This window comes from Corvus brachyrhynchos, unplaced genomic scaffold, assembly GCF_000691975.1.
Source record: "Corvus brachyrhynchos isolate BGI_N302 unplaced genomic scaffold, ASM69197v1 scaffold14, whole genome shotgun sequence".
Lineage (NCBI taxonomy): Eukaryota > Metazoa > Chordata > Aves > Passeriformes > Corvidae > Corvus > Corvus brachyrhynchos.
In genome coordinates, this window is record NW_008239110.1 from 20149141 (window position 1) to 20168957 (window position 19817).

The 19817-nt window shown below is 43.3% G+C and overlaps 2 protein-coding genes across 2 annotated transcripts in view; both read left to right on the forward strand.

Moving 5' to 3' along the window:
* The window catches only part of PLEKHG1 (pleckstrin homology and RhoGEF domain containing G1), a 127757-nt gene extending 120002 nt beyond the window's left edge, over positions 1–7755 (forward strand). Inside the window, exons 19-21 of the mRNA XM_008637876.2 lie at positions 1039–1152; positions 1946–3614; positions 4560–7755. Of these exons, the coding sequence (XP_008636098.2) occupies positions 1039–1152; positions 1946–3614; positions 4560–5662 (2886 nt within the window). The 3' untranslated portion in view covers positions 5663–7755. The remainder of the gene's footprint in view (positions 1–1038; positions 1153–1945; positions 3615–4559) is intronic.
* A 413-nt stretch (positions 7756–8168) lies between these two features.
* MTHFD1L (methylenetetrahydrofolate dehydrogenase (NADP+ dependent) 1-like) overlaps positions 8169–19817 on the forward strand; it is a 148382-nt gene continuing 136733 nt past the window's right edge. Inside the window, exons 1-7 of the mRNA XM_017739428.1 lie at positions 8169–8185; positions 9008–9155; positions 11808–11858; positions 11936–11989; positions 14567–14691; positions 15808–15908; positions 16806–16930. Of these exons, the coding sequence (XP_017594917.1) occupies positions 8169–8185; positions 9008–9155; positions 11808–11858; positions 11936–11989; positions 14567–14691; positions 15808–15908; positions 16806–16930 (621 nt within the window). The remainder of the gene's footprint in view (positions 8186–9007; positions 9156–11807; positions 11859–11935; positions 11990–14566; positions 14692–15807; positions 15909–16805; positions 16931–19817) is intronic.

The window sequence follows — 19817 nt, forward strand, 5'->3', positions numbered from 1 at the left end:
AGGAATGCGTTGCAAGCATTTACAACTTTCTCTCCTTAGAAACATTTTTATTTAGGCTTCACACAATACTCTCTTGCATTTTAACAGAGAAGATGTAAAAGTAGCCCCTATACAGAGGGAGAAATTCCCACTGCCTGAATGAGATTTTACTTAGTCCTTCACAGTCGTCAAACCTAGTTCTGACAGAAAAGTTTTACCTGTTGCACACAACTGGCTTTTCCTTGCTTCTTTAGCTGATGCCATGAAAAAACCTTTTTAGGCCATATGCAGAGACAGTGCCTTCAAAGCAAGGACTTAAATATTAAGTTAAGATTCAGGCACTGCTCTGTGTGATGGGGTGCTTCTTGATCTGCGAGCATCTGGCAGTAGCTATGAACATGTGAACTTGAATATGAGAAGTTTTGAGTAAGATTTCTGAAAATTAGAGTCTTTATCTGTTACTACAGCACAGATGGTAGTTTTTCCCACTCAGTATGATGTTTCCATACATTGTAGTACCTTTGAAAGACTAAAAATCCAACTTCAAAATATGGCTGTATTAAAGAATCTAGATTTTCAGTTTATTTGGTTTAGTTGATACTGAGCTCATATCCTTGTGTGGTTCATTTATTTTGTGAATGATCTAAAACCAGTTATTGAAATTCTTTTTGAACCTGACTGTGCATTTCCTCTTTGAAATCACACTATTTGCATTATAAATATTTGACAGAATAGTGTCTTGTACCAGTTTAGTGCAGTGTCTTGTAATTCTCCCTCTTGCCGACATAAGTAAGAATGAAAGAATGAGTAAGCATAAAAGAATACCACCACAAAATGTATACTGTTAGCTTAGTGGTTACTACTAGATGTGGCAAGGACACTTCTACAGGTTTTCTAAGCTCTCAATAATTCTTGTGGCAGTGCTCTGACAACTCATAAGCTGTTTCATCTCCCAGTGTAGATCTCTGACCTATTCTAGCTTGTAATAATTCCTCTGAACTAGACTATACAAAGAGCTGTAGATTTTATTGCCCTTCCCCTGTTTTTTTTTCTTTAAAGTCACAGCAAAACTCACTGCAGAAATCAAAAGGGGGAAGAAAAAGACTTAATAGTCAAGCTGCTGAAAATGTTGAAAAGCGGAGAAGTCTCAATCTCAATAAATGTGAAATTCAGGTATATAATTATTATTTTTTACTTCTATTTTGCTATGCATCGAAGATATGTCAAAGAAATCTGTTTTCCCGAGGTTGGCAGATACATCCTCTTCTGTTTATGTCATGTATTTATATTCATATCTATGATGAAAGACTCTTCTAACAAGTAACTAACCAAACCAATCAGCATTAACTTAAGACAAAAAGAATTATCTTTCCCTCTCTCTCCCAAACTCTGGCCAGCAATCTCTAAAGCATCCTTTATGCCAGCATTAGTGAGCACGTGGCCTTGCTGTAAATTAGATCTGGATGAAAACTTACACTAAAAAGAAAAAGAAATTTTCAGTGGCATGTGCTATAGAGCATAAGATTCCTTTCTGCTAGGGTTATAGGCAAGGAAAGGGAGGAGAACAAAACTTTTGGCACAAGCTCAGAGTCAGATTAGCTTAATCCAACTGTGAAACTGCAGAGTTAGCATAAAAGGTTTAATCTAACTCCTGCCAAACAAATTTGCCTTTAATTATTCCTGCATTAACATAAGCTACTGTCTTGTATTTGAAGTAAGATGTTTTAAACACCAAGAGTGAACTCTGAGCCATGGTAAGGATTAGGAAGCAAAGTAGTCTGGCACTGCCACCTTGGCTCCCTCGCTCTCTGTTGAGAGAGAGCGCTTGCTCTGCCCATCTCTACATAATTCCATGCTGCAGGAAACACTGGTGCTATGGCAGTCCTGTAAAAAGAGGGAATTGCTGTATTGTTACAGGGATTACAGGGATATGCTAATGTTACCTGCAAATTTCAAATCTCCACAGAACTCCAAGGACCCTTCAGATGAAGAGTCCACCCAGCTGAATACTGATCTTCCATTTTCCTGCACGGCTAGACAGCCGCCGTCTCCTAGACAATTCAGCACACCCCAGAGCAACTCTCTGATCATGAATATCCTGGGGGGAAGTACCTCTGTCAGAAACATTTGGACAGACCACCAGATCAGGCAGGCATTGTTTCCCAGCCGGTGCCCACCTTATGAGAACGAAGATGATGAAGACGATTATCAGATGTTTGTACCATCAGCGTCTACATCCAACACGAGTTCAGCTCCTGGTGGCGAAAGGAGGGGTTCTTCTGGGCGTCCATGCAGCTGGCACTTGGGACAAGTGCATCAAAACGAGACTCCCAGCCCCACTCGCCACAAAATTGTTAGACGGGCCAGTAGTGCTGGTGAAAGCAACACACGTCCAGCCAGCACCAGGTATAAAACAGGGGAGCATGGTTCTCGAAGGGAAGTGAAGATAGCAGAGGGGAGCAGTAGGAATGCATATCCCGAATCTTCAGAGGAGCTGACCATCGATGATATTGAACATGTTTATGATAATATCAGCTATGAAGACTTAAAGCTGATGGGTCTGACAAGAAGGGAGGAGACACCCCATGGTCCCCAGAGATCTGCTAGAGACTCCCTGTATGAGGCTGAAAGCAAAAGCAGATCAGATTCACCTTCCAAAAAGAGAACAGCAAATCAAAAGAGGACCTCCATTCATGCTAGTCAGGAGGAGATACTACTCAGTAAAGAAGCACCAACTTCAAGTTTGGATGAGCTCAGGATTGTTGAAGACAACATCTATGACACCATACTGCTTCCAGAAACATCACTATTGAATTTTAAATGTGACTCCTTAAAATCCTCTAAAAGGAGGAGTTTTTTGGAAAAAGACTTTGCATATTGTGACAATCTACAACATTTTGTTTCTGAGGAGAGCCTCCAGTTCAGTGAAGATGAAAGTCCTTACCATCGTGTTCCCATTGACAATGACTATTTGAGTTTAGTAGATAGCTCCTCCAACTCTGACTCGCTGTCGCATAAGTCTGCCGCAGATAAACTCTCAGAAGAAGTAGATGAGATTTGGAATGACCTGGAGAACTACATCAAGAAAAATGAGGAAAAGACAAGAGACCGTGTCCTTGCAGCCTTTCCTGTTTGTAAAGATGACATGCAGGAAAGGCTGCATGCTGGTAGCACACCTGAACTGAGTAAAGATGTAGAGTACTCGCTGTCTACTCTCTCTCTGCCAGAAACTCCTATTTTCCCTAAAACTGTGAAGCCCAGGGCTGCCACCATAAGTGAGGCTAATCTCAGGCTTGAAGACACTACACCATGCAAGGAGAACTCTTTCATGAGTTTGAACAGATCTTCCTTCTCCAGTGAGATGCCTTTTGTAGATAGTCCATATGAACCTGCCAGTAGTGTTCTGTCCAGCGCACCTGCAGAGGGTGTGGAAAATGACTTGGCTGTTATGGATAAAACAAAGAACAGAGTTTTTATGATGGCAAGGCAGTACAGTCAAAAAATTAAGAAGGCTAACCAGCTTTTGAAAGTTAAAAGTCCAGAGCAGGAACAGCCAGCTAACAGACAACAGAAACTGAAACACAAAGATCTTGCTGCTATTCTGGAGGAGAAGAAACAAGGAGGTCCTGCTATTGGTATGTTAAAAACCTTTCTGTACAGATACATTTCTTTAGTAGCTTTCAGTGAACTTTGTGTTCTGAACTGGAAGATTATGAATTTTCCTCACCTCAGTCATTGAGTATCAGGATTGTATTTTCTGTGTTACGACTGAAATGAATTTTCTCAGACAGCTTTAACATGAACAGTCCTTTATATCTCGTTTCTTGTTGTGACTTGGTAACTTTGGGAGGAGTGGGGCAGTCTCAGGAAAGAGCAATTCAGCTGAGGCTGGAAGTAGAAATCATGCCTGAAGCACTATTGGACTCTCTACAGAAAAGCAGTTATTTCCTTTAGTAGTGTGATCTTCAGAGTTTGACTAAAGTGTTTTTTCAAGTTGGTTTGCCTTCTCACAAGTCACATACATCTGCTCAGGTGCCATTCAGAATCATACCCATGAGCATAAGGAATGTGGTCAGATAAGAAAGAGCTCATAGTGTTGAATGGCAAAGTCATGGCTATGCAACAACTCTGGGACTATTTTTGTCCATGATCAATTGAAACAAATTGAAGTCGAGGCAGCAGACTCCATGCACTAGGGTGTCATTCTTGCCTTCTTGTGATATTTTTAAAAGTCTCTTATTTAATATCTTATTTACCAGGCCATTTTTAGAATGTTCTTTTCTATTTTAACATGAAACAAGCAGCGTATTATTGGAACCATGTGCTGCATTGTGTCCTGCATGACTGCTCACTGTAGCAAGATATTTTATGCTTCTTTTCCTCAACAAAGTGTACTGAAATGTGACACAAAGGCCTTTCCAGCCTCCATTGTTTCATGTTACTTTGCAGAGGCCAAATTTATTGACACAACTGAAAGCTCTTCTCTACCAATACTAAGTGTTTTGAGGTTTTAAAATTTTAACATGATTAATTGAAATTGATTCCTTCTCTCTGCTAAGTTAATTCTCTCTTCTTTCTAGGTGCCAGAATAGCTGAATATTCCCAGCTTTATGACCAAATTGTCTTCAGAGAGAGTACTCCTAAGGTCCAAAAGGAAGCTGGGGCCACTCCTCAGGAGCCATCAGCTGGGAGGTTTTCCACACCCATGGCCACATCTCCTCCCCATTCCCAGCCTGCCAGTGAGTGCTCAAGAGCAGAAGATTGGCTTTTGCATTCTACGTACAGTAATGGCGAGCTGGCTGACTTCTCTCCATGGCCTGAATCCCAGGACCCAAAGTCCAAGAACTCGTACACAGAGGCTGGTACAAAAAGCAATTCGAAGCAGTTGCCATCAGCTGGCTCAGTGCCTTCCCTTCAGATTTCCAACCGTTTGCATGTCCCAGCGCAGAGGTGGAGCACCATTATAAGCCAACCAAACAAAGAGAACTTGCATCAAGATCATGTCTATAACTCACTGGGGAGGAGAGTAAGCAATGTAAAACCGCAGGCATACGGCAGGTCACAGTCCTCGTCCTCAATTGTGGTCAACCGGTCTGGAGAATCAATTGTATATAATAATGAAATTGATAAGAAAAGGCTCCATTTGAACAGGAACTTTAGATTCAACAGCCATCAAACTCCAGGAATTGCTTCAGGATGTACAGGGCCGGAGATGAGAAAGCAGATCTCTGAAAACTGTTCAGATATGATTCTGCAGGATTCTCAAAAGGTGCTGAGAGTGAACAGAGCCTCCCCTCTGACAGCACAGATGGCCACTCAGAACTATTTTTTGAATTTCAAAGATTCTGAAGAAGGAGAAGGGGATGATGATGACTACGTTGAAATAAAGTCTGAAGATGAGGGATCTGACTTGGAGACTTCTCAGAACCAAACAAGGAAATCAGATCCTAAACTGCGTAACACAGATGCTGTTCCTTCTGAAACATTCTGTGGCAAAACTGTCTCCTGTACTCCTGCAAAGTCTGCCAGCAGCAAACATGCACTTACCCCATATCTGACTGCATACAGTGATTCGGATAAACTGAATGATTACCTGTGGAGAGTACCATCTCCTAATCAGCAGAATATTGTCCAGTCTTTAAGGGAAAAGTTTCAGTGTCTCAGTTCAAGTAGCTTTGCTTGATGCTTTCAGTAATTTCTAGCTGTACTGCCTTATCATGACAGAGTATATACTAGGACAATCAGTACTGGCATCATGTATTTCCGTAATATTACAGTATCAGGCATTGTATCACAATAATATTGTAAATAGATGTGAAATGTATCATTTAAAAAATGGTTTAGAATCCTGGATGTGAAAAAGGCCAAATGCGCACTGTCTGGGGTCTCTATGTATCACATGTGAACTTCTCATCTCCTACTGAACCTTCACATCTCTTCTTTGTTAGGTGTGATACCCCCTGATTCTTACCATCGAACCAGGTGTGATGCCATTTGATTCTTAAACCATTTTATCACATGGAAACCTTGGTATTTAGACTTTCCAGTTGGTGTCCAGTGTTCTGCATCCAAAATACCTGCGTGATATTACTCTGCTTACATACAGGAGCATTTAGCTGGGCAGCTGCTCCTGTGACTGTCCAGATTTCTGAGCAGGGTTCTGGTTATTACCCCAACAGGCTACATGTGCAATTGCACATACTTTTTGCACGTTACTTTTGCGTCAGACAGATTCCAAGTGTGTGGGACCAATGCATATGCTACATTATTTTAGAGCAAGCTTCTTACATTTTAAAGAAAACCTAGTCCTAGTACTTGTGCCAGGCTGATAGCTCTGTGTCTGAAGCCGCTTCTACTTTCTGGAACTGCGTAGGAGGCAGAAGATGGGCAGTGGTGTCTTTTGTGTGACACAGTCCTTGCCTGGGGAGTGGTTTTGGCATTAGAAGGGGAGCTGCACTGCTTGTGAAGAGGGCTAGACCAGTTTTGGTACCTCCAGTGATGGTGGCGTTTGTGACATGCAAGCAAAATCTGAGTATCTTGTAGATCAGCATCCAGCGGTCAAAAGCTGCTGTGCAGAGTTGAAGAAGCTGTGTGTTGTATGCAGTGACCTGCTGGGCATTTATTCAAGTCCCAGTGTCAGTAACCCTGCGAGAGAATGAGGCTTGGCCAGATTCTTGGGTGAAATACTAATTGTGGGGCATGTTTGGCCCATAGAGTGGTTTGGTGATAGTGCTGTTTGAGTGACAAGCTGCAGTCCCCAGGGCATGCATCTCCTGTAGCAGGAAGTGACCCTTCCTGACAGACAGCAGTAAAAGATACATTTTGGAAATCAGTCAGGGCTGACTCTAATCCAATTTATGTACAATAAAAAGTAGCTTAAAAATGAGAATACATTCCATTCTTTTGCAAATAATGTATAGAATAAATGCTGCCATTTAGAGCAAGGACAGGCTTTCCAATACTACGTACTCCCCTTCATCGTCATTGTTGCACAGCTTTGGATTCTGTTACTTGAAAACATTGTACCGAAAGGAAAGCCTAGATACATCTACACTGATACATCTTGTGTCACTGTTGTTATTTTTGGTGCTTACATTCTTCAGATTACATGGATAAAGCCAGTACCGAGTTAAACATATCAATAAACAAAGGAATTTCATTGAAATACTATTTTTACTAACCACTTATCACTCCCCTCAGTTACAGAGCACTGTACTTCCAGAACAGCTGATTATTTACAACACTGGTTACCATGAGGAAAACCTGAAGTCATCAGTGTACAGCTAATTACTTGTAGACTAAGATTTGAGGACTTGAAATTATTAGAACCGACTAAATTATTTACCACACCTATCTTGCATTGGCTAGGAGTTGTTATTTTGAGGGCTGGTTGGTCACGGTACTTACTAGCTCATACCACAGGGATACTTGTTACAGTCAGCACACCCCCTGTGATAGGACCCCTATCTATCTAGTAAAATCCGACTGAGAAATAATGTTGTACATATTTAAGACGCCGAGGTGTAGCAGAGCCCATATTTATTTAATATAGCTTGTAAAGTATTGTAAATATGGATAGAAGGTGAATCTGTGGGCGCACATCTAGATTTGTTTAAACGGCTTTAGGAGAATGTTTAACTCGCATCTCATGCAATCAATGGAGTTGGGAGGGAGGGGAAAACAACCAACCAATCAGAAAAAGGGACTTCTACTAGTATTGTAACTTCTCCCAGGGACCATTTCATACTATTTTTAATAAACGTTGAGTATGCAAAAGCTTTGGGTGCTTTTCATTGCGGGGGGCGGCGGAAGGAAGTTATTGGCTTCTACCTGTCGGAGCTGATGTTTGGGGGTGTTTTGGACGGGGTTCGTTTCTTGCAAATAAAGCGGAAGCGAAAGCAGGGGAGCGCCGGGGCGGGGAGCGGGGGCGGGCGGCGCTCCATCCCCGCCCGCCCCCTGGCAAAAAAAAACCGGCTGATGCAACCGGGGGGTGCGATGGTGTGGGCATGGAGGGAGGAGGGGTGAGGGGGATTTGGGCGATACGCCCTCATTAGGGGCGTCGGGTTGGTTTTTTGAGGTGGGCTTTTTGGGGGACCTCGTAGTAAAATGCCCCTCTTCTCCCAGAACCACTGGCGGGATTTGCTCTGGGTTTTGGTGGTGGCATTTTGAGAGCGAGCAGAGCAGCCGTCATGTGGCGGTGGCTCAGGTGAGGAGGTGCGCAGATGTGTGCCTGGAAAAATGTGTCCCTGGTCGCCCCCTGCTCCTCCCCGTCCCGATTCAGCCTTGGACGGGGTAGTCTGCAACGGCGTTAAATTGAACTGGTTATTGGCTTCTCCAAGGGTACGAGCTACTAAAAATCCACTCCAGGCTGTTTTCTTCCGTTTGACTTCCTTGCTGTGGGGGGCAGACAGATGTATTTCAGGGGGTGTCCTCTTTGCCCAGCTGGGTAAGTATCATCTGCACACGCCAAAGATAACAGAGGAGAGCTGGCTGCCACTTACCCAGAAATTTTTTCCAGAAAGCATTCCCAGTGCCTGGCTGTCACTGGTTTTTCCAAGAAGCAGTGTGGCAGACAGAGGTGCCTTGTCTCCCTTCTGCCAGTGGTTTTGAAAGGCATCCATGAGACTGGCTGGGCTGCTGCTCTTGGGGCTGCGCCCGTGTAAGCCATGGGCAGCCGCAGCTGCAAAGGCTTCTGCATCTGTCACAGCCCTGGCCGAGGGTATGGAAACGAAGAACCCACCTGACCCAAGAACTGATCTAAGAGCACAAGGTGGTGGTTCTCTGCTGCGCTTCCCATGGTGGGGCTGGACAAGCCTTCTCATGAATTAGCACAGCCTAGCTATAAAGCTTTGGGCATGTCAGAGCAATGCCCCACATAGCTATAAAAAAAACCCCAAACCTTTGGCCTGTTAAAGTTTTCTGTAACCGCCCGCTGAACCCCAGCCCTCACAGTTCACATTCAACCATAATTTTGGAGATTAAAAATGTATGTGCCTAAGCATTTCTGTTACGTTGTTGGCTAACATTGGTATCTGCCGACTAATGTTGGGAGGGTTTATTTTGTTAAAGAATTTGCTTGTTACTGTTGCAGCAGAGTCACCGAGAACGCAAAGAATTCCTTGGCCTCTCTTAAGAGAGAAAACCCTCGACTTAAGCCAACGCTTGCCATTATTCAGGTAAAGCATGTCTGTGCTCACTGACTGTGAGAGATCTCCTTTGGTACCATTACTTGTCTGAAACTTCAGAAGCACACGATGCAGAAAGTAATTTTAATCCTTTTTTTATAAAGAATATTATCTGCTTTATTATAAAACAAAGCAATGGGAGGAGGTAGTTCCACCAGATGGTAGATTGCCCTTCTTCAGGCCTGAAACAGTCACAGCAAAATTCAGACTGTGGGAGAGCTTTGCAAAGGAAGGGAACAGTTTTATCCCTTCTTCCTTTTGCTAACGTAGTCTTCCCCATTGTAAGTATGGATCACTTTTTCTCACAGCTTGTCTAAGTTGATTAACTTAAGAATTGAATTAAAGTAGTGTTCTCAAACCTTTATTTAGCTTGAAGCTTTTTTTGCAATCCTGAACAAAGTGCTTACGTGCCTGAAAACGTGGGCCTCCCTTCACCTCCCACCCCTGAAATAACAATGCCAGGATTAATGAAAGACCGTGTTGCTTCCTGTCAGCCATGTTACCTTTGGGTAGCTGTGGCTTATCACTATCTTACTGCTCTTATAAGAAGAGGAAAACCACACTGAAAAGTCCCAGTCAGCTTAGAAGAGTCAGTGTGAAATAAGTGCCCTGTGTAAAGTGTCAGCATCCTGTAGAAGTAGCAGCACTTTCTGATGTGAAGGAATCTTGTAGTAATTGAGAACCATTGTTTTACTAATGCCGTGAAGAGCTTTCCATCCCACTGATGGTGCCATTTTTGATAGGCAATCAAAATCAGAGATGAGGATTGCTATCCCTGCAAAGCTGAAAGATGTTTGTCCTTAGATTTCTTAAGGTTTCAAAGCCACAAAACTAGGGATGCTTGTCATTCAGAGTAGACCCAGAGCCATGCAGGCAAAAATGTTATTGTTGTGTTCCTTCAGATGGTGGTATTGGTTTTGAGTGGGCACACATTGAAACTGATTCAGTAGGTTTTAAGTTTAAAACCCAGCTGTAAATATTTTTGAAGTACCGATAGTGAATCTAAGTAATGCAGCAACAGCTTTATTTCAGTAGGTCTTCTAGTCAGTCTGTCTGAACGGGCTCTCCCATCTCTTACCCTCCCTAGTAATTGCATTTAATGTTTTCACAAAGCCCTCTAAGGCTAAAGCTTAAGGACTGCTAGAAAAGCAGTGACCTGTCTCCATCCAGTTGCACCATGAGCTGGACTAGGACTGTGATCTACCCCAGCCCAAGGGGTCTAAAGAGGCTTTCTTTCAACCATATTTGTCTGCTGGGTCTGGTTTTCTGCATGACCAAATGCGTGTTTTATGCTGGCACGATGGAAGAGATGTCCCTGTTTACCCCACTTGGTTTGTTTTGCATCAGGAGGTGGCTGTAGGAACATGTGGCCTAGATCCTTCTGGGTGAAATTCACCCAAGCTGTGTTCTCCAGCTGTCAGTCACTCTAGCTCTGGTCTAGTTGTGAGGAGTGAAGCAGAGCCCACTTTAAATGTTTATCTTTTGGTACAAAGAAAACTTGCTTTGGTCTACAAATGTTCATGTGATGCACTGCTCTACCAGTAGTGTGGGCAGAGCCTTAAGATTTGTGCTGCTCCCCATGTGCCACATCTGCCCAGAGGAGCAGAGGGAGGGCAGTGAAATTATCTCCTTTGCCAGCCACTCTTGAGTAACAGCGGGCAGCATGACAGGGCAGCTGTGGGAATGAGGAGTTGCAGACTGAACCTGCAGTGGAATGATTTTAGGACTGTCCTTTTCCTCTTGAGACAACTGAACCTGAAATGATGCTGAAATTGATACCTGTGTTGCTTATTATCTGTGTTGAGCCTTGGTTAGAACTTTGCAACAGCAAAAAATGAGTGGTGGATGCTTCTTAATTTTTTTGAAGCTGAAAACTAAAGTAAGGCATCAGGATTGTGCTTAGCAGTGGAGCTGTTGCCCTGCAAAGCTCAGCAAAGCACCACTGGCTCCCCTGCACCCCCTGTCCTGCCCTTGCACCCTGCCAGCTCATGTACTGAGCTCTGGCCTCACCTGTGCTGCTCGGTGGGTTTTGATAGGAACCGGTTCAGGGCAGGGACTTTCTGCACTCATACAAGGTAAGTGTTCACCTGCCAGTGCTGCAGCAGCAGGGACACTACAGGGGACAGTGTGGTACCACCAGTTGCTCCATCCCAGTTAAACCTCTCAAGCAGTTGGTGTGGGGGTACAGTCCCACATTTACTGGCATAGGGGAGCAGCTGCTGAGCTGTCTTTAGACCTGTCTCTTCTTCCCTCAGCACAGTGTGAGCTCTGCACGGTGTCCTCGGTGCAGCAGCCTCTGTGCTGCCACTCACCACCAGCTGCCAGATTTGGGGAGTGGGATGCCCGAATGCTGGCAATGCAGGGAGGGAGGTGGAGGATAGAGGGCAAGCCCTCCTTCCCTAACAGGTGTTGCCCCTCTCCATGAAGCCTGTCCTTTTAAATGCTCTTTTTATCACTGTTAGCCATCTTGAACTATCTGGGATTAACAGGGATGGCCTGTTTCTTTCTTAGAATTGCTTTTTATTAGTTTGAATACCTTTAGACACAGACATTGTCACTACGTTTCTTGCATAGACGTGCATTAGTGTACTCACATTTTTAAATGTATTATTTTAAAACTCAGTTTCTGTTTTGTTCCCCAAGGCACATAATGACCATTTGATTCAAGAAGCAAACAAGAACTTTGCCAAAGAGGTAAGCTTTAGCTGATGCATGTGTTAATAATCATGAGCTACTTGCCTTTGATAATTTTAAGTCTTTTCTTTGAACAGGTTGGTCTGCGTGTTATTCACATCTGTCTTCCTGAAGGCAGCACCAAGGATGAGGTAACTGAAGTACCTGAAGGAGTCTTCCTTTTTAGCTTTTGTCAAAAACTTGTATTTATTGCTGACATTCATTATATTTTGACTGACCACGTAACTCAAATTAGGGTTAGGATCACCTTGGTTTAAATAGCAAATACTATCCCATTACTGGCAAGAATGAGAAAAAAGAGAATTAATGGGCATGTCTGCTGTTCCCTGGCAAGCTGGGGCAGAATCAATAGAGTAATGTTTTGGTTTTGTGCTTGGTGTTTAACCTCATACCAGCTCAGGTATCCTGTTTCCCACAGTTGCTCTTGTGACTGTACCTGATTCTTGCCCAAGTTATTCAGCAAAATTAAAGATTATATGATTATATGGGGAAGGGAGGAGGGAAGGAGAGGGGGATGTTGAATTTGTGTATTGATCTTTTAATGTTTAAATTATGTATTAAAAAACAAATATCCACCCCCAAATCACTAGAGGCCTGAATTCTTTACCTTGTTGAAGCCACAGCACTTAATATCAATTGTGTTTTAAATATAGAAAACCATGTGAAAGTTGAACCAGTGAAGGAATGTATAGTAAAAGATGACACTGTTCCCAGCTGGCCTCCTTGTGCTTGGCAAGTTTGATAATCCTTCAGGCTTGTGAGTTCTGTGTACTGCTTTGTTTTCCAGTACACTTTGTTCTTAAAATGTTACTGCCTTGCAGTGTAATCTCAAGAACTGCTTCCAGATACATTGAAAGGAACTTACTGTGAAGTTTTGTAGATTATGGATAGTCAGCTACCCATTGAAGAAGAGTGGGCTTTTGAAATGAAAAACAAATACACTTTCTTGTTGGTAAATGCGTTTTATCTGTTGAGTAACACAGCAGAAAATAGGTAAAATACAGTGACTATGCAGCAGTAGTTGCTGTTACTTTTAAGTAGTATCTTAGAAAGTGGTTGAGCTGTGTATTTAAAGAGAAAATTGGGGTATTTCTGTTATTTGAAGGAAATTACTTCCAATAAAATTCATCATGGTTTGCTTACTCTCTTGCTTACTATGACAAAGTTTTTTACAGCTGCTAAAATCCACATCTCAGTTGTGTTCCCTGGTGTGGGAAGGTGGGAGGGATTTCAGTACCATGTACATTTGGGTTTTGCCATAACTTCCTCTGTACAATAAAGGCAAGTTAATACTACACTGCCTTACCCTGCATGAGTTATAAGTATTTTAAATGCCGTGATGATGGAAAGCTGAATTTAAGTCAGATGCAATTAAAATGGAAAACTGAATTATTTTCCCAGGAGGCAGAAATACAGCTTTGAGTTTTAATTGCTCTGTAGGCCCCCAGCATTTTGTAGCATATCAAGATTTTTTTTAAGAAAAATGTGCATGTTTTCATGTCCATATTGTGGTATGTACAGTTATCCTTTCTATTGCAATGTGTACCAGTCCTGTTGCTGTCAAATGCCACAGGACCTTAGTAGATATGCTTGTTTTTGCCTCAGGAGTCAGGAAACTAAAGAGGCATTTCTGTACCAGTGACATGCTTGTATAATCTGTGTTTAGCATGAAAGTAGTACATTCTCTTGGCTCAGAGTTGCAGCTAATCTAACTCCTGCCTAATTCCCTAGCTTAATGTTGATTGGATATCAAATGTGTGGGTAATAGAGTTCACAATTATACTGAATAGTTTACAAGAAAAGCATTTTAAGAAGGCATGGTATTAGTTAAGGAAAAAAAAAACCTACTTGTAATCCTTTTCTGTTGGATATTAATCCAATTCAATTATAAAGCTTTGTGATGCTTGCACACGGATTTTATTTACATGATGGGAAGACATGCTTGCATGACATTTCTCACCTAAGAAAACTTCAGCGTGTTTTGTTCCATTGTATTCTTTCTGGTCACAGCAGAATAGCATGGATCAGCATTACACTTTAGAGAGGAAGTAATCAAGGGTACGTAGTACAGTCTCAGGTGTTGAATATGACCAATTATAAACCACTTGAACTTGCATCTGGCTCAGTACTTGAAATTCATAAATTTTTCTGCAATGCCTTTTCAACATAATAATTCTTCACAAGACAATTGTCAGCTCTTAGGATCAGGTGTTTTGAGAAGGAAAATTGGTAACCATATATGCTGGTTTAATAAAATGAGTTTTTTCTTGTACAATTGTTTTTTCAAGTGTTACAGCTTTTTGTTCATGTTCTGTGTTGGGACGTGATCTGGTCCTATTTTGAACTATGTATTACCTCAGGCATCTTGTTTCTAAAAGCATCTTCTGAAGCCATTGCAGTGGCAAGCTTTTGCTGAGGTTTGGAATGGTGAAACACAAACTGCTTTTGGCAGCTTAATGTCACATAATACTTGTTTACTTTGCAAGATGTTTAGCATGGAGTCAGGGTGGCTTAATTTGGTAAGCCATGGAAATATAAACTGAGTAGAGCAGGTTATTGCTTTTTCATTTAGAATTTGCAGTAATAAGCAAGGGAAGCCAAGGTGGCCATAAAGTAATTGAAAAAAAATTACAGGTTTTACCCCATTCTAATCAGATTCTCCTTTTATCTGTTGTTCTGATCTTTAATGCTTTTTATTAACTTCCTAGATTGTCAGTGAAATCTTGAGACTTAATGAGGATCCTAACGTGCAGGGCCTTGCTCTTGACCTCCCAGAAAGCTTATATAGCAGTAAGGTATTAAACGCTGTGAAACCAGAGAAGGATGTGGATGGGTAAGTGGAGTACCGAGAAAAAATATTAGCAGACACAAGCCTGATGGCTCTGTAAAATCAATTTGACCCTGTGCTTTTCATTAATGGATTCCTCAGTCAATGTGTCTGGCTGTGCTATTGAGCAGTGATAAAAGATGCCTCTGAATCAATGAGAAGTCTTTCGCTCAAGTAGTTTTGGTCATTATCTTTTTATTTTTTACGTAATGTATATTCAGGGCATAGTCTTTTCAAAGAAGTAAAAAATGAAGACTTGATTTACTGGTGATACTTAAGGTATTTCAGTACTTCAGTAATACAAGTGGTAGTCACAAAGTACTGAATTTTCACAAGAAGGATCGATGGAAAAATTGCAGAGAAGGTTTTAACTTCCTTACAGCACTCTCTCATGGTGAGAGAGTAGACTATAATAGTTTGGACCCATTAGCACAGATTTCCAATCAGTGTTGAGTTGTACTGCTCTCTGAAGAGACCACTGGTAATTTAGGTTTGTGAGTTACCATTTTGCTGCTCTTGCAGCCTTCCTGCTCTTACCTGCAGGCCATTACCATTTTTTTTTTTATCCCACTCTCTCTCTTTTTTTTTTTCATGTCAGGAAAAAAATCTAAAAATCCTTCAAATTAGTTAACTTTCCACTGTGTGGAGTACTGAGATTGCTGGAGAATGGAAAATTGGAGCATCCTTGTGTATGAGAGAGAATGGAGTGCAGTGTGGAAATATCTTGGTTACCCCCTCCTAAACCAGCCTGAGCCCAGCAGGATGTGTTGCCTCTGGCTTGGCTCTGGCAACACTGGCCTGGTCTCACTGCAGCCAATGAAGTGTTTTGGCCCAATGTGCTGTGCCCAGTCATGATAAGTAAAGAGCTGCCTGTGTATCGTGGGATGGTGTTACTCATTCTAACTCACAGGTCCCTTTCCTGGCCTCTCTTGAGGCTCAGTGTTTGTCTGTCTGGGTTGTGGGATGATACGAATTAGCTGCAGTACATGACTATCAAAGGATTTGCTTTTGTGAGAGATGTTTGCTCTTGGGATTACCTCTTAGCCATGTTACAAGCATTGCTGGGGATTTATGTTACACAAACTCTTTTTTTTGTTAAATTGCCATATTTTTCCACTGCAGATTATCCAGTGTAAACCTGGGATGCTTGGTACATGGTGATGTCAATGACTGTCTAGTTCCTCCTACAGCGTGTGCTGTGATGGAGCTTCTTGAAGATATAGGTGAGTCCTTCTATATCGTAATCATTACATTAATTTTAGCCTAACTATTTTACTCAGTTTTAATCCTCACTGGGAGTCAAATATAATCTGGCCTTGTTTTGTTTTCTATTTTGTGTTGCATTCCCACCTGACATATATTTGTCTCCTGCTATTGAGGAACCTCAGTGACATCTGAATGCTGATGCAGTATTTGCAGAAACAGGTCTCAGGCTTACAGGTTTTGGATATTAGGCGGGGGCTAGCTGCCATCAGCAGATTTAATTTCACTGAAGACACACAAGACATGTGAGTCTTCCAAACAAAAAATACATACATCACTTGGGGATTTCACTTGACTGTTTTGATTAGTGTGAGCAGTTGGAGAAACCCAGGTTTGCCTGTAAATTGCTGCTGAGCAGATCTTTTGGTTTGGATTGTGTCGTGTCAATGCTGACACTGGCAGATTCAAACAAGTTGGTTTACTGTGTGTGGAGACACTGTTAGTTTAAGGCAGCATTTCAGAAGTTGTCTCTCTTACAGTGATTAATAATTGTTGAAACAAGGATTTCTGTTGCAGAACTGTAAACAGAAGGTTAAATGTACTTAGTAACAAATGTGAATGAAAGGATTTGTGCAAAATACCAGAAAGCTAGAAGAACAGTATTTGCTTACTAGAAATTAGTCACCAGGAAACTACTTAAGACGTGTGGTTGTTGTCACTGCACAGGCTCCAGAAGAGCTGCCCGTGCTGGCACAGCTGCTGTGGCTGTGCAAGCACACGGCGCTGTCCCTGTGAGCCCCTTTGCTGCCCCTTCTGGAGTGCTGCAGCAGTGGGTGGCCTGGGGCGAGGTCTGCATAGCTGCTGGTGCTTGTGCCCTGCACTGGGGGCGGCTGAATGACTTCCCTTGTGTCGCACAGGTGGGAAGACGGTGCTGCTGGTGGGAGCGCGCGGGGCGCAGGGTGCTGCCCTGCAGAGCGTGCTGCAGCGCGAGGGAGCCGCCGTCCTCAGCTGCCCCTGGAGAGCCCCACAGCTGCAGAGTGAGGTGAGCACTCTTCTGTCTGCCCAGGCTCATTGTGCATCCCCACTATCTGCTCATCCCTGTCAGCTGTCCACCTGACAATCCTGCCCTGGCTGCTATTCTCAAGAGGCCACCTTTCCAAGACGGAGACTTGTCATTGCAGTCACAGGTGGCTACAGGGGTTGCCGGTAGCCAGTGTGGGTCAGGGTCTTTTCTCCTTCCTGCTTGCTCAGAAATGGTGCAAACACTGGTCTCTACCAGAATATTACATGTAACAGCAGCTGCTCTTGCTTCATTATTTTACACCAAGAGCTGTGAGAGAAGGAATCCAACAAACGTTTTAGCTCTCGCTTTCGCTTTCTGTCTGTGCAAGAGAAATGCCCCCTTTTTTTCTCATCCTGTGATACTGTCATCTGCATGAAACTATTTTTACTGGATTTATGTCCTAAAGGTTGCAAGTGCTGCTGCTCTGGGGACAAAGAAGTTCCCAATCTTTATCTTTGAAGAGAACTGTAAAAGGATTCAGAGAAATTCAGGAGCCTTAAATCAAAGGATTTGCATGGCCTCCCTGGCTGCTTTTTGCAGAGCTTTTAGACACAACTTAGAAGTTGGTATAACTTCCTGTCAAACGTAGCAGTTTATTCCTTAGTCCCAAATTTCACACGTTGCTCCAGCTGGGGTTGCATTGTCCTTGGGGCATGTGCAGCAGGGTCCAGACTCTGGCTGTAGGAGCTCACTGTGCTCCTGGGCCTGGCTGCCAGTCAGGGTGAGGTGCCGGGGACAGCTCTTGTGTTGGATAGCCACAGGGTGGCAGCCAAGGCAAAATGATGGTGTCCAACCTCCGGGCTTTGGAGGCGCGGACAGGAGGAGGAAATAAATTCGAGCAGCTGTGATAGAAAGTTCTCTGGCAAACCCGTGTTTTCACAGCTGCGGATGTTTTTGTCAGGCTTGTCTCAGCTCTGGGCTTTTAAGTGACTGACAGCACTTAGGAAACATATGGCTCTCTGGGAGATGGAGTGCTGTGAACTTGATCCTTGCCATGTCTCATTCCTCAGTTATTTCTCATTGCTTGGGGTTGTGCTAGAGGACTGCTCTCAGCTGGATGGGCTGGGTGACAGGGTGGCCAGAGGTGTTTCCACTGGTTCACAGCAAAAAATTTGTGTTGGGCCCAGAGCTGCTTGTGCAGCGCTGTCAATAGCTGGAGAGAATTCTGTTTCCTTCCATCCAGGTGCTTTCCCATAATCGTGCTTTGCTTTTTGGCATTCCCCATAGCTTTCTTGGAGCAGGTCACTGATGGGAAACAGAATGGGAGGCCTAAGTTTGAGGTTTTATGCACCTCAGTTTTAACTTTTGGCAGTAAAAGAGTTGGTACTTTGCCTGCGGGACTAATGTGCAGAGCCCAGTGGAAACCTACCTTCCTCTTCCTCACCTGTGAGCCTGGAGCCGCGTGTCTCCAATAATCCCAGAGCACTGCTGAACCTGTCTGGATGTCACTCTGATAGTTAACTCTAGCTCCTTGATAAAATCTAATGCATGCAGGAAAAACTATCCTGTTTCATATTCCCAGAAGCTGGAGAGTGAGGAACTGAGCACAAGTTTCTTGCCAAGCAACGAGGTACTGCTGTCTTGTGGCAATCTGTATTTGAACTACAATGTTTTTAGATAACATGACTATAGAATTTATATTCTTCTGCTTGTTTAAAATGCTGATTAAGTAAAAACAGCTTAAACGTTCACCAGGTTTCTTCTCTTGATTTTTAAATTTGAATTTCAAGTAAGGAAATGTGTTAGTCAATGTTGAGGTTTTTCAAAGGCTTGAAAGAATCAATTCATGTTTTGTTTTTCCTGCACAATACAGTAACTTTTCCTTTCTCTGAATGTGACAGCTGTACAGTGGCAGTTTGTGTGCTGTTGTTTGGAAGTATAACCTGGGGTAGCATAATCACTTATGAAATGAGGGATAAACTTACAAAGAGTATGATCTTTTCACTGGGATGCATTTGTTTTGCAATATATAACAGGAAAGGAGAATTTTATCTTGAGGGTTGTAATGGGATAGCAAGCATAGTCCCAGAAGTGATGTTCTTGCAAAGGGGTGCTTACAGCTTCCTCTATGACCGGACAGAACCTATCAGCTGGCCAGTTTGAATATGGACAACTCTTTAAGCCGCTTAAAGTTGTGATCACCTCTGTGATGCACACTTAAGAATAGAAACTCCGAGGCAGAGCTGCTCTCTCTTGTTTCCGGCGCTGGGACAGGTGGCTGCGGGCCCCGTGTGGGGTCCTGTGGGCCCGGCCCAGGCCCTGCTCAGGCCAGGCTGGGCTGGGCCACGGCCATCCTGGAGCCGATGGGCCCTGTTCCACCCGTGGAACCCCCCCACAGCCCTGCTGTGGGCAGCCGGAGCAGCTCAGCTCCCCCTCTCCAGTGTGGCCAAGATTCAGCTGAAACTGCCCTGGTGTCCAGCAGAGATCATGTCACCAACAGCAATAAGCGACATTCCAGCTGCAAGGCCTAGGTGAGATTAACCCTTTTAGTGCTATGAAGAGCTGAAAACCTGAGGGAAGAGAAAGAGGAGATGCTTAAAGCTGAAATTCTGTTGTAAAGCTATGATATATCAGAGCACCCGTTGTAATTTCATGAAGGCATGGGGGGTGGAGAGCTCAACTTGTACGTGTTAAGCAAAAGCACCTGCGCTGAGATAGGCAGATGCTGACGCAGCTGTAATTTCATGAGAAGTTTGAACAGGGAGAGATGGAAGCGATGAGGACTTTTGCTCCAAATGGGAAAGGAGAAAACCTCAGTTCCTAGAGATGCTCCCAGAGATAGTCCTAAAGACGAAGATGAGGGAGACCCTTTGCTCCCAGGGAAGGAGAAGGGCCTCTGTTCTTAGAGATGAAATGCTCCCAGAGA